The sequence below is a fragment of the Chrysemys picta genome, chromosome 8, assembly GCF_011386835.1.
Source record: "Chrysemys picta bellii isolate R12L10 chromosome 8, ASM1138683v2, whole genome shotgun sequence".
NCBI lineage: Eukaryota > Metazoa > Chordata > Testudines > Emydidae > Chrysemys > Chrysemys picta.
In genome coordinates this window covers 65,102,049-65,114,344 of record NC_088798.1, presented here as the reverse complement: position 1 = coordinate 65,114,344, position 12,296 = coordinate 65,102,049, and the positions used below count along the sequence as shown (strand labels likewise).

Genomic DNA, 12,296 nt, shown 5'->3' with positions numbered 1-12,296 from the left:
AAGAAAAGAAAGAAAGAAAGAAAAGGGGAAATTCAGATTAGTCACAAAGAAGTCCCCCGCCTGCTGCTGCTGCTGTGTGTGTATAAAACCCTGAGCCACTCCTGAAGCCACTTTGTTCATTTCCTTTTGGGACAACACACCTACTGCTTCTGCTTCATTCCCTTCAAGAGATTTGCCCTTCGTGCAGAAGCAGGGGAGAGCTTTTTCTTTCATCCAGTTCTGCTGGCAGGTTGGTGGCAGGGAGGCTGGGATGGAAGGGATGCTGGAGATGGAGGCCCAAAGGCTGGAAGAGCAGCTGGAGCTGGAGAGGAGACAGGTCAGAAGGAACAGGCTGCAGCTGGTGTCTGCAGTGGCCCAGTGGATAGTATTGCTTTCCTGCTTGGTCTACTTTGGTCTTGGTTTCCTGCATCCCCCTACGGTAAGACCATATGATAAACCTCATTGCCTTCTTCCGCACTGTAAAGCTCTGTGTATAAAGAAAGCATTTAGGGCCATCACCTTGCAAAGTGGCAAGCAGAAAACCCAATTCTTAACCCTTTCCTAATGATGAGCCCTTTTTTCTGTGCCACCCACCGCAAAGTATGTTCTTACAGACTGCTGGGTTGGTGCTGTATTATCAGGCAGTGGAACTGCGCATGCAAAATTGCTGGCCCAGTGACAGAGTCAATAAACTGGCCTCAGTGGGAGTTCTGCCTGAGTAAGGACCGAACGACTTGGTCCCCCAGGTGAATTTTGGTCACATGAAAAAAATATATTGAATTACTACCTCGCTGATTGTTATGGGCCCAATTGTGCTGGCCTTACTCATGTTGAGTAAGTACACATGGGACTAGTTACAGTTGACTCCATTGTACTACTTGGGTGAGTAACTGCTGCTTAACAGGTGTAGCAGTGGGATAATAAGGTTCTGTATTATTTGTAAACGTCTTATGTACTGCTTTAATCTACTCTATATAGCTATATAAGAAAGAGAGAATGTTTGTTGCAACTTTTGCAAAAGCTGTAGAACACAATTCTGTGTTCCCAGGAGTCATCTAGCTAGTTCTTTATGTTAAGCCTTGGATGTAATTATAGATATAAATGAAAATGTGTGTTTAGAGAGTTTCATTTATTTTGAACTAAACTCCAGACTCAAAACAATAAGAACTAGCCTGCTGCTGGGACTGCTTTTGGGAGAGTTGTACCAAATATTTTCTTTGTTTCTCATTGCTAACAGTCTCTGGGTCCCCAGCACTCTTTTGTTGTTATTTCAGTGCAGATCATGCAGTAGCTGCTTCTCCTCCCACACGTTCCCCAGGTGCTTGTGTTCACTATGTTATGCTTCACCTTACAGTGTTCGTTCTTTCCTCCCACTTAACTTGGTAGGTAAAATGAACCAGATCTATAAACCACACTCTGGTTAAAATGGCTTTAATGCACGATATCTCTTGCTGCTGAAGTGAAATCCATCTTTTCTATGTCAGGTGCATGTCAAAAACAGTTCCACTGAATTTATGAGTCATGTAACAGAGACCAGAGACTGTCAAAAATCTCTCCCAGCCCATTTCATCCTTTGCACACAGCAGATGCTATGTGTGAACTGAATCTTTGATTTCTCTCTCCTCTCGTCTCTATTCTCTCCCTCTCTCTTGAAGAGAGTCTTCCCACTTTTGGGCAATTGGGAAAGGCAATTTATTTTGTTCAGCTAATGAAACAGCATCACATTATACATTACAATACACGTCATTCTGGCATTGCCTCTTAGCGCCACTTAGTTCTGTAATATTTTAATTCAAAGCCTCTTTGCACTGAGAAAGTTGGTGCTGGTGGCACATGTGAGCTTTATGAAAACAAGAGAGCAGTGAATGTGCAGGAGACATAGTGCATGCCTGGACTTGCCATTCATCACCAGAACCTAGACTTGAATGGGTTGTTAAGGAGGCAGTTCCTTGGCAAAGTTGCTGGACGACCCTTTGAGTTTTAAACGCACACTTGCTAAGCACAATTTAAAAAAACCCACGTCCCATTATTTTAAATAATCATGGTCTCCTGTATAGACAGCACCATGCAGTACCCAGGAACCCAGCAGGACTTTTGAATTCTGTACAGGGGTCACTGCACTGAGCTGGAAGGCAACAGCTAGTTAAGAACACCCAGAAACACAACACAGATGTCTAGGACAAGAGCCAACAGAGCTGCATTGATTTAATCTGCTGGGGAAAATTAGGAAGAAGATTATAATAGATTCTCAGCCTGGTAGGTGCACTAAGAACTGTGCTGTATCCTAGCCAGGAAGCTGGGCCTTTTCTCAGGAAGAATGCATAATGTTTGCCAGTGCAGAGAGCCCAGATGTAACCTAATTGCAGGAAAGAGATCATGTGTTTCCGATAACCATAGTTTTGATTGCTATTTTATAGTTATTGTACAGTCACATACCCTTATATGAGATGAACCTGTTGTAGCCAATTTCCAAACAACTGCAGAATAACCTTACATGGATTAATGTGACACAGTCATGGAATATATTACGTCATCCACACAAACATTTTGACGGTGTTCACCAAAAGCTCTAGACGGCTTGCTTGTAAGAGCATACTGCTTTGTTTAAAGGAAATACGCACACCCTGTCCCTCCACCCCAGCCAAATGGTCCATGACCTATAGGATGGTTTGCTACTAAGAATGTTCCATAACCCAAGAATACATCTATATTATGGGTCTGATCCAACACCTATTGAAATCAAAGGGAGTGTTCCCATTGACAATAGATCAAGCCCTACAGAAGGATGAAATATTGGTTGTCTGGATTATCCTTGCAGTAGTTTAGTGCACACTCATTCACACGGTCCCCCTTTCAGCTGCGGTTGTACCAGTGCAGACGGGAATGCCCAAAGCACCTATCTCATAGTGCACTGCTCTGGTGCTTGAAGCACAAGCTTTGGGCGTAATTTCCAAATGATAAGCATGCTGCAGTCAAGCCGAATCTCTGCACCTGCAATGCTTGTGACTTCCCATCCTTGCTGGGGTTACCCCCTGGAGACGGCACCAGTTTGGCTAGACCTAATCCAAAGACCTGATCACAGGCATTGTGATTCATGCATCCAGCCAATGCTTGTGATGCTCGCAGGGTGGTTGATTTGGGCAGACAAATAGCCTTCACGGTGTTGCACATTAAAAGCCTGCTCATGAAGGTTTGTTGCAGCACTCTTGTGCTAATGTATATCAATACTGAGGGAGGTGTAAGTACCGTAAGTAGAGGCATTACCCATGGGCTCAGCATAGCCAGGAACAGGACAAAGTTACAGAATAGCCATGATTCTGAGATGAAATGATGTGATCCAGTTCTAATTAGCTCTCACTCTAGCTCGACCATGTTATCGGGCTGTGTGCAGGAATCAATGGGGGGACGGATGGTTCTATGGCTTGTTTTATGTAGGACGGCAGATTAGATTATCATAATGGTTCCTGCTTATTTTAAAATCAATGTGTTTATGATTTTGCTCACTGGGATTGCCTTGGATGATACACACACCATTCCTAGGGGGACACCTGCCATGCAGTGCTACTCCATGAATACAATAAACAATACAAACATGACAACAATAAAAGGTCCATGGGAATCTGCTTACATAGCGTCTCATAGAAAGAGATATTTAGGGGACTCTAAACAGGCTTAAATTATTGTGTGAATACTGCATGGAATTCTTTAACTGCGGTGCATTGGTAACACAGCAACCTCTCAAGGTTCCTTCAGTGACCCTACTGGGTGCCAATAGTTATGGAGTGCTGCCTCCTTAAATCCTTTTCTGTACACAGTCATATGGGCAAAACAGAAAAAGAATGGGTCAGGAATTGCTAGCTTCTGCTTATTTATTTATTGCATCCCTACAGATTCTATAAATGGGCTCATGGATCCCCACTCCCCAACCTCTCAGAATTTAATGTTGGGTAATTAATGTTTGTAATGTGCTTTGAGAGCCTGAGATGAATGTGGCTATGCAGGTGTAAAATATTAATGTCACACCTAGTTTGTAAAACATAAAATAAGGTAGAATTAAAATAATATAGCGCCCAAGCTGAAAGCATCCCATCACATTTCAGTCTACATCAGCAACTGAGTGAAACCCTTTAAAATAATATGTTTGGGGCCCAATCCTTAAGTGTGTAACTGCTCATGTGAGTAGTCCCATTGAAGTCAGTAAGGTGACTCATGCAAGTAAAACTATGCATGTACTTAAGTGTTTGTGGGATCGGGCCCTTAAATTTGAAACAATGAGAGACTGGTATTAAGTAACACTAGAGGGTGCCAGTGTTGCACCTGAACTCCCAAGGTTGGCTCAACAGACGTCTTCATATCTCCGAGAGTTGTGCTGCAGCATACAAGCTGACTGTACACACAGCTATAGGAAGCAATCTCTCCCATGCATTGATCCCTTTGGTTTTGTCACAGGCATGGAGTTCAAATTGAAATTTTAGTTGTGTATTTTCTTGTGTATTAAATTCTTTGGACAACTGTCCAAGTGCCTGGAGTGAGCAGAATGATTTGTTCCTATAACAAATCAATCAGATGCATACAAATCAATGAGTTCTCACAGTGCATCCTCCGTCTGGTCAGCCCATTCCTGTCATAGAAAACCCAAGGAAAGGGTAAAGTGGAAAAAAAAAATACAACCCTGAGCCTGCATTTTTTAACCAGGCAAAACTCCCAGGACTTGTAGCTGTGAGGAGACTGGGGGGAACGAACGGGGCTGGGCTGGGCTGGGCTGGGCTGCCATGATGCCTCCGCCCTGGGGCCGCTGCAGGATAGCACCAGCTGGGCAGCAGCCCAGACGCGACTGGCCAGGGGCTGGGCGCACGCAGCGTGTGCGCTGCTGGGTCCCTGCAACAGGCCCAGGCTCGGGGGGCTCGGGGGCGCCAGAACCGCAGCCGCCGAGCTTGGCCATCGGCCGCTTCCTCCCCCCGCGGCAGTGGGAGCTGCAGCAGCGGCTGCTCCCGAGTCCCGCTGCCCGGGGGGGAGAACAGCCACCGCCTGGCCCCGCGGGCCGCCCCCCTACTCTCCCTACCGCCTGACTGAGTCCTGCCTGCTCGGGGCCAGGCCGGACTCTCACTCACCCTGGCCCCATGCTTCCCCTGCGTCTCCCAGGCCTCCCTCCACAAGCGCCGGAGGGAGGAGGAATGGCGAGCCCGGGGAAGAGGCGGGGATTTGGGGAGGGAGCCAATGGGGGAATGAGGGGGTGGAGTCAGTGCGGGGAGGGGGGCGAGCACTTCCAGGCTCCGGAGTATTTGCTTGTTTGTCCAGTGTCCCAACCTAACATTGGTCGGGATGCGGGACAAACAAGGAAATATCGGGACAGTCCCGATAAAATCGGGATGTCTGGTCACCCTACCAGTTGCAGTGTAAAGTGGCTCCTCCTGGTGATAAAACACAAGGGAGGATGGCAACAATGTAGTGAGATAGTGCACGAGCCTTGTTCTGCCCTGAGCATGGAGTGAATTCCCCCTCATACGAACATACTCATGGCAATAAAGCTCTTTGATGCTCATGATTTGTTATTTACTATTCACCACCTGTATTTGTTATGCTCCCTTCTACAAAAGTTTCAGTGATCCAGGCAGGGAGCAGAACCACCGTGTGACTGAGGTGATGACTCGCATGCCACAAATAACAAATAGCAAATGAGTAATAGTTTGCAAGCCCCTCAGAGATTAAAAATTGTTAGGCTAAGCCATTTGGCAAATGCGGGGTCACAAATACATCTACTGAGTGAATAGGAGAAAGTGCTAAATTCATCACATAATTTCTTTACAATGCATAGTCTGACCAGCTCCAATAACGAGGAATGTTTCAAAGGATTTAAAAAATTATTATTTAAAATTCTGATGAAAACAGCTTTTTGTTTGGATTTATTTGGATTTAAACAGTCACCTACAATGTCTGAAATTTGCGACATTTCATCAGTGTGTGGAAAACCTCCCCAACTGAAATATCCTACAGAATTTAATAAGGATGAAAGAAATGGGGATAGATAGGAATGGAACTGACATCTATAGAAAGAGCTCTAAAAACCTCAGTGAGTGTAAAGTGATGTAGTGCCATTGAAGATAATGGAGCTACACCAATTTACACTAGCTGGGGATCTGGCCCATATAATTTAATAGAAACTATCTGATAGTTGCCAACTCATGATTTTAGCATGAGTTCCATGATACTTGGTAATTTTCTTAAAGCCCTAGCTGCTGGAGTCAGGCGATCATGTGAGTAGTTCAGCTTTCTTTCTTTTTTTCAAATAAATTTCTAGCTCTCAGGATTGTGGAGAAAAGCTTAAAAATATGAACCCTAAAAGCTGAAAAACAGAAGGAAAATAAAAATTAATTCTTTTTAAAAATCTAATAATTTTCAGCCAATCTCATGATTTTTGGATGTTGGGGTTGGCATGCTGCTTCTTTTTTAACCATCTTATGGAATGTCATACCAGAAATAATAATTCACTATTCTATAGGCTACTTAAAAAAACTCCTATCACAAGGTTATCATTTTAAATTACAGTCTATAGAACCCGCCCATCAGAGCTGAAAGTGAAATTGACTAGGAATCAACATGAAACTGTCTTGACTGAAAGACTTATCAAAAGCAAACAAATAGCACGAAAGGCTAACAATAAATTCAACCTTTAAACATGTTTTCCACTGTAGTAATCCATAGCTGCAGTAGTATGACAAGGACAGAATTTTTTTTTTTACATTATTATTTTTAACCCACAGTGTCCTTTTAAAAGATTAACTAAATGATTTTTAAATTACAATAGTTGAAAGGTCCCAAACCATGGCTCATTGTCTTCAGTGAGGTTTGGATCAGAATAAAATGTGTAGTCTTAAAAATTACAATTCAAGGAGGAGATCCTGCGGTCTTTACTCCGGCACTGAAGAGATTTGCATGAGTGATAGCTAGAGGAATGGGGGCCACATTTTAAAAGCAAAAGCTCCTAAGAGCTGACATCAAATCTGTGTGTTCCCTGCCCTCACAAACAGCAGCGTCCAGTACTCCAGCTCTCTGCAGGCAGCCCACCATGCCCTGGGATACAGCTGTTCAGGCAAGGGCTGCCCCACAACGGGAAAGAGGGCAAACAAGAGCGAGGAGGCGGTGGCTGGGAGGAGAGAGGCACAGGGAGCGAAGGACCAGGAAATGAAAATGAAAGTGAAAGACACTCACACTCACACCTACTGCTCTGGATGATGAAACCAGCAAGCACCAGTTGTATTTGCATGTGTCAGGGCGCTGCTGCTTTCTAGATCGCAGTTGCAGACTCCGGTGGGTGCAGCATCACCAGAGCAGCAGGAAAACAAGGCTCCCCTACGCTGGCCCTGATTACAGGATAGCACTGGGGGCCTGGCTGGAGCCTGGGCCACAATTAGGGTGACCAGATGCCCTGATTTTATAGGGACAGTCCCGATTTTTGGGTCTTTTTCTTATATAGGCTCCTATTACCCCCTCACCCCTGTCCTGATTTTTCACACTTGCTGTCTGGTCACCCTAGCAACAATGGGGAAATGGAGCTACCCAAGGGATAATCAGGCCTGTTAGCAAGAAGGAGCTGCTCCCTCCATAGCTGGAGACAAGGGCCTGCGGGCCCCGGCTACACCAGAAACAAGACCTGGCACTGCCAGTGGTTTTCAAACACAGCTCCTGGCTGGCCCCCTCCACAGCTGAACTCCACTGGGGTGAAATGGCCTGTTTAGTCCCGGCTGAGCTGTGAGGCCTGCTCGCCTCATGCTGTGCTGAGGTTTGTGTCTGTGGAAGGGGAGCTGAACGAACAAAGTTTTCAGGCACTGCATCAAACCCAGGTGCTCTTGGCAGGAAGAGCTTGTTGTTTCCCCAGTACCCCAGCCTCTGTGCTCCGGTGGGGCTGTGGGTGGAAACACTGGGGCCTGGGGAAGGAGAGAGTTTGCTAAATTTTTTGCAAATACTCCCAGTGTAGGGGGCAGTGTGGCCTAGTGGACAGAGCACTGCCCTGGGTTCTATTTCTGGCTCTGCCACTGGCTTGCTGGGTGACCTTGGCCCAAGTCACTTCCCTGCTCTGTGCCTCGGTTTCCCCATCTGTAAAATTGGGATAATGATGCTGACCTCCTTTGTAAAGCATTTTAAAATCCACTGATGAAGGAGTGGTCAATGAGGGTAGGCGTTATTAACGTAATTAAATCTGGTTCTATCCAGAAAACTCCCCAGCAGATCCAGCTATGAGCCAGAAGCCAAGCAGAGGCACAATGCCTGAGACTGCAATGCCCAGAGCTGCTTACATCTGCTGCAGAAAGGGTCAGCATGCACTCCGTCCCATTGCCTGATAGCAGGAGCATCAAAGGGGGCTGGGCTGGGGTCCTCCCAGCCTGACTGGTCAGGTTTCCTTGGCTGCTGGTGGGAATGTCCCCTGCATCCTGGAGAGCTAGAAACTTAATCTTTTTTATAAAAAAACACAAAAGCTAAGGTTCTCATGTAATCACAGGATTCCAGGAGCTGGGGTTTAAGAGAAACATCAAATATCGTGAGACTTGCCATAAACAACAATGTGAAAAGCTCTTTCTCCCCTCACCGCACATCTGCAAGGAGAGATGGAAAGTTCTCCTTGAATTTGTAGAGATTATTAATCTGTTTTTTTGTTTTGTTGCTTTTTAGACTCCAAAATCCCAGTGGATCGAAGTTGCAGCCACAGGTGTGTATTTGTTCATTATAACTGATTTTTTTTTCAAGTTTCTATTTCATTTTTTCATTGAAACATCCCTCCCCCTGGAAAGAAATAAAATGGTGGGAAATTTCATCAAAAATAAATTGAAGAAAATGTGTGTGGGAAATAAATGATATTTTTCGCCGGCTCTGCCTCATGTTACCACATAAGTGGTAAGTGCCCAGAGACTCAGTCTCCTTGCTTTCTGTCACCCATCTGGCTCAGGTAAGACACAGCTTTAGATGGTAGGATGCTCAATGCTGAGTGCAGCATGTAAGTGTCCTGAACAGCTACTCTGGGTTTTCCTCTCCAGGGCAGTGCAGGGTCTGATCTAAAGCCCACTGATGTCAACGGGAGTCTTTCCATTGACAGTGGTGGAATGATGGTCCAGGGGCAGGTCTTTAATGGTGAACTCCAGGACTAGAATCCCAAAAGCCAGCAATGCCAATCCTCGGTCATGGAAGAGAGAAACAGGAGACAATAAAGCTGTGTGCTTTTATTGTCCTTTTAAATATTTATGCAAATGAATATGCAAATGAAGTAGTTTTCTTGGCTGTGGGGTTTGCACTCCTCTGTTTTACATTCCCTGGTCCTTCAAATATGTTGCATCCATCCCCACCCTTTCCAGCTCTCCCCCTCGCTCTTCTGCTCTTTCTAGCTCTCCCTGTCGCTTTTGCTCTCTCTAGACCAGGGATTTTTGAACATCAGGACAAGGCTTGTACAGGGCCCTACACACTGGGGCCCCAATCCCGACATGGCCCTCTGGATGTTACTGTAATATCCATATTCACTGCTGCTACTACATTTTCACAGTGTGAACCCCTCCTTCACAGAGAGGGGCTAAGATTCTCATTCACACTGAGGCCATTTTACACCCCTCTGGAAGGCTCCTTTACACTGCCAGAGCAAGAAAAGGGCCATCATGTTATTGAGAATCAAATCCAGAGCATCTTGTGGTCCTCTCCCATTACTTCCCTCCCATTCTAAGGCGCTTCATTTAATCTCTCCCCTTCATCAGATCTGTTCCTCTAACGTGGAAACAAGAAGAGCCAGTGCCAAGCCAGCTGTCTGTGTGCCACAGAGCAAAGCTGCGGAGCCTTTGCCCTAGATCTTCCTCCCTCTCTGCATCCCTCTTCATTCCATCCCATTTCTAGTTCTCCCTATTTCCTTTGAGATTTCTCTACTCTCTTTGTTTCTTCCTATGCCCAAGCCACATAAAATCATCCTCTTCCAAGAGGGTTTGAGGGACTCACATCTCCATGGGTTTCTGTTTGCTTCTTCCACTCCAGATTATGTCCCCAAGGAGAAACGCATCAATATCTCTTGGAATCGGGGAACCATGAACGTCAGAAACCTCTCCATCCCGATCTACTGTGATGGCTTCTACCTGGTCTCCCTGAAGGGAACTATCAGGGCAACGTACCAGAGGAATGCCTCACTGAGCCTTAAGGTTTACAAGCGGTCCGATGCGTCCATCTTGTGTGTGAAGGTCACAGAGGAGGTAGTAGATTCGGTGACAGTGTCCGAGATGCGGTTTAAGGATGAAGTCTATTTGGAGGCCAACAGAGATGCCAACTACAAAGATTTGACACTGGGCCTCTTCTTACTGACTCCTCGCTCACACTGCTTACCAGACGCATATAAAATGTAAAGTAATGCCCCTGCGATCAAATAAAACTGGGAATTGGAACCCAGCACCTAAACTCATGGGAGGGTTATGTCCAATAGGCTGTACATGTTCAAAAAACCTACCCTGGCCTGGCCTCTCAGGGGCTTGTGGCATGTCTGAGTGAGAGAGTTCTCATGGCTAGTGCAAACAAGCCAATGTGCAAATGGTCTTTATACAGCACATGTCCTGTTCCTCTCTTTGGGGCTTACCACAGCTATTTTGTTAGCTGAAATGGGAGAAATGTACAGTGCCCTCAAGAAGAATGAAGAGGACGCCACTGAAAATTACCAATGCTTGTCTCAGAGTCAGAGGAATCCTGGATTCTCTATTTATTTGATAATATTTGTATATAATTGAAATGCTGTGTACATTTGCTGAAAACAGTCACTTCAATCAAGAAGGGACCTGGTTTGTCTTGAAGCCACCTGGGCAAGTTGGAGACTCCAGGGACCCACTACACAACCTTTGCCTCATTGTGAAGGAAAAGATGAAGAGATGGCAGGCAAGGTGTCCCCTGCGGTGATCCAGATAAATATTCTCTGAAAGACTCAGGAAATGAAAAAATAAAAGTGTTTGGAAGTGAGAGAAGAAGGCTGGAATGGACCCGTGAGAGACCGTTAGGAATGGCTTTTAAAAAAGAAAGAGACAAATTAAAATGCTGGCAGTGTCTAATAATCTGCAAACTCAGTGGCACCATATGTCATATGCACGCGTGTGCGTATGTGCGCGTACACACACACACATACACACCCCTGAAGCTCTTGGGTTAGGTGAGCCCATCTCTAATATGCTCATTTACTCACAAATACACACAAAGATTTGGATATATGCCCTCAGTGACTCCGTCATTTATTCAGACACTCATGCAGAGCCTGATCCCATACCCACTGAAGGCAAGAAGCAGACTGCTGTTGACTTTAATAGGCCCACGGTCCCTAATCTCTTTAGAGGTAGTGAATTTGGGAGACAAGGACAATCTTTCCAGGGCTAAGTGTAGTATGTCAATTGGACACATACAGAAACCTGGCACAGAAATATAAAACAATTCCTTTATGGTGGGTTTGAAGTAACAATTTGTCTGCAGAGCAACTGACACAAAAGTGTGAAAAAAAATACATATTCCAGGCTTGATTCACAGGCAGTGGGAAGGGGAAGAGGTAATCCGTACCTCCCAGGGACTGCTGTGCCAGAGGGGTGGAGCACAGTAATTTTAGATCTATTCAATGAGCACAGCATTATTTTAGACATGGAGTGGGATAGACTTTCAGAGGTGCAAGTGGAAGTTAGGTGCCTACTTGCTTCCAGTAGCTGCCATTTGTGCCTTTGAAAGTGTAAGTTTAAAGTGTAAGTTTAAAGAGCCTGTGTGTTTATACCCGAGGTATGAAACTGAGCTTTCTGCATTATGGTTCCAGCCCAGCAATCTCTGTATGTGCTCGGCATTAGGCATGCGAGTGGTCCAGTTGACATCAATGGGATACTCATGTTTGAGGTTAGGCATGTGCATAAGTGCTTTGCTTGTCAGGGTTTGTACAAGCTCTTGCTCCTGTGTGCCCAGAGGTTAGGAATGGCTGCTGCAAACCTGGTAGGTGTGCACGAGGAAGCCCTCCTGGGATGCACCTTGGTGACTGTGCAAATCCTAGCATTCTTTGCTCACACGTCCTGTGTGCAAGAAGAGGTTTCCCTCCTGCAGATTTCCTAAGGTGTCGAGCAGGGCAGGGCATTCTCATGGTGTCTAGCCAAATATTTCCAGCTGTGGAATGAACACATGCTATTGCCTTAATTGCATGCCAGGAGAACTTTGAAGTCCTGGCAAGTGGAGCGCCTTCTCCCCCACCTTTCATCTTAATTAAAAAACAAACAAACCAACCCTAGGAAATCCATTTAAGCAAGAACTGTTAAGAGAATGTTAAGACTGTATGGCTAATCACTGAT

General features: G+C 45.5%; 1 protein-coding gene across 1 annotated transcript; it reads left to right on the top strand.

Moving 5' to 3' along the window:
- The first annotated feature begins 250 nt into the window (after positions 1-250).
- On the top strand, positions 251-10,346 carry TNFSF4 (TNF superfamily member 4). Its single transcript, XM_005304334.4, has 3 exons — positions 251-418; positions 8,647-8,683; positions 9,985-10,346. Exons 1-3 carry the CDS (start codon positions 251-253, stop codon positions 10,344-10,346), a joined length of 567 nt encoding a protein of 188 aa, XP_005304391.2.
- Positions 10,347-12,296: the final 1,950 nt, after the last annotated feature.

Bases quoted from the DNA above. Each gene is read 5' to 3' on its own strand.
- TNFSF4 (XM_005304334.4), top strand. From the start codon at position 251: ATGGAAGGGATGCTGGAGATGGAGGCCCAAAGGCTGGAAGAGCAGCTG. The intron at 419-8,646 runs GTAAGACCATAT...GTTGCTTTTTAG, and splicing joins GTTTCCTGCATCCCCCTACG to ACTCCAAAATCCCAGTGGAT. The intron at 8,684-9,984 runs GTGTGTATTTGT...CTTCCACTCCAG, and splicing joins GATCGAAGTTGCAGCCACAG to ATTATGTCCCCAAGGAGAAA.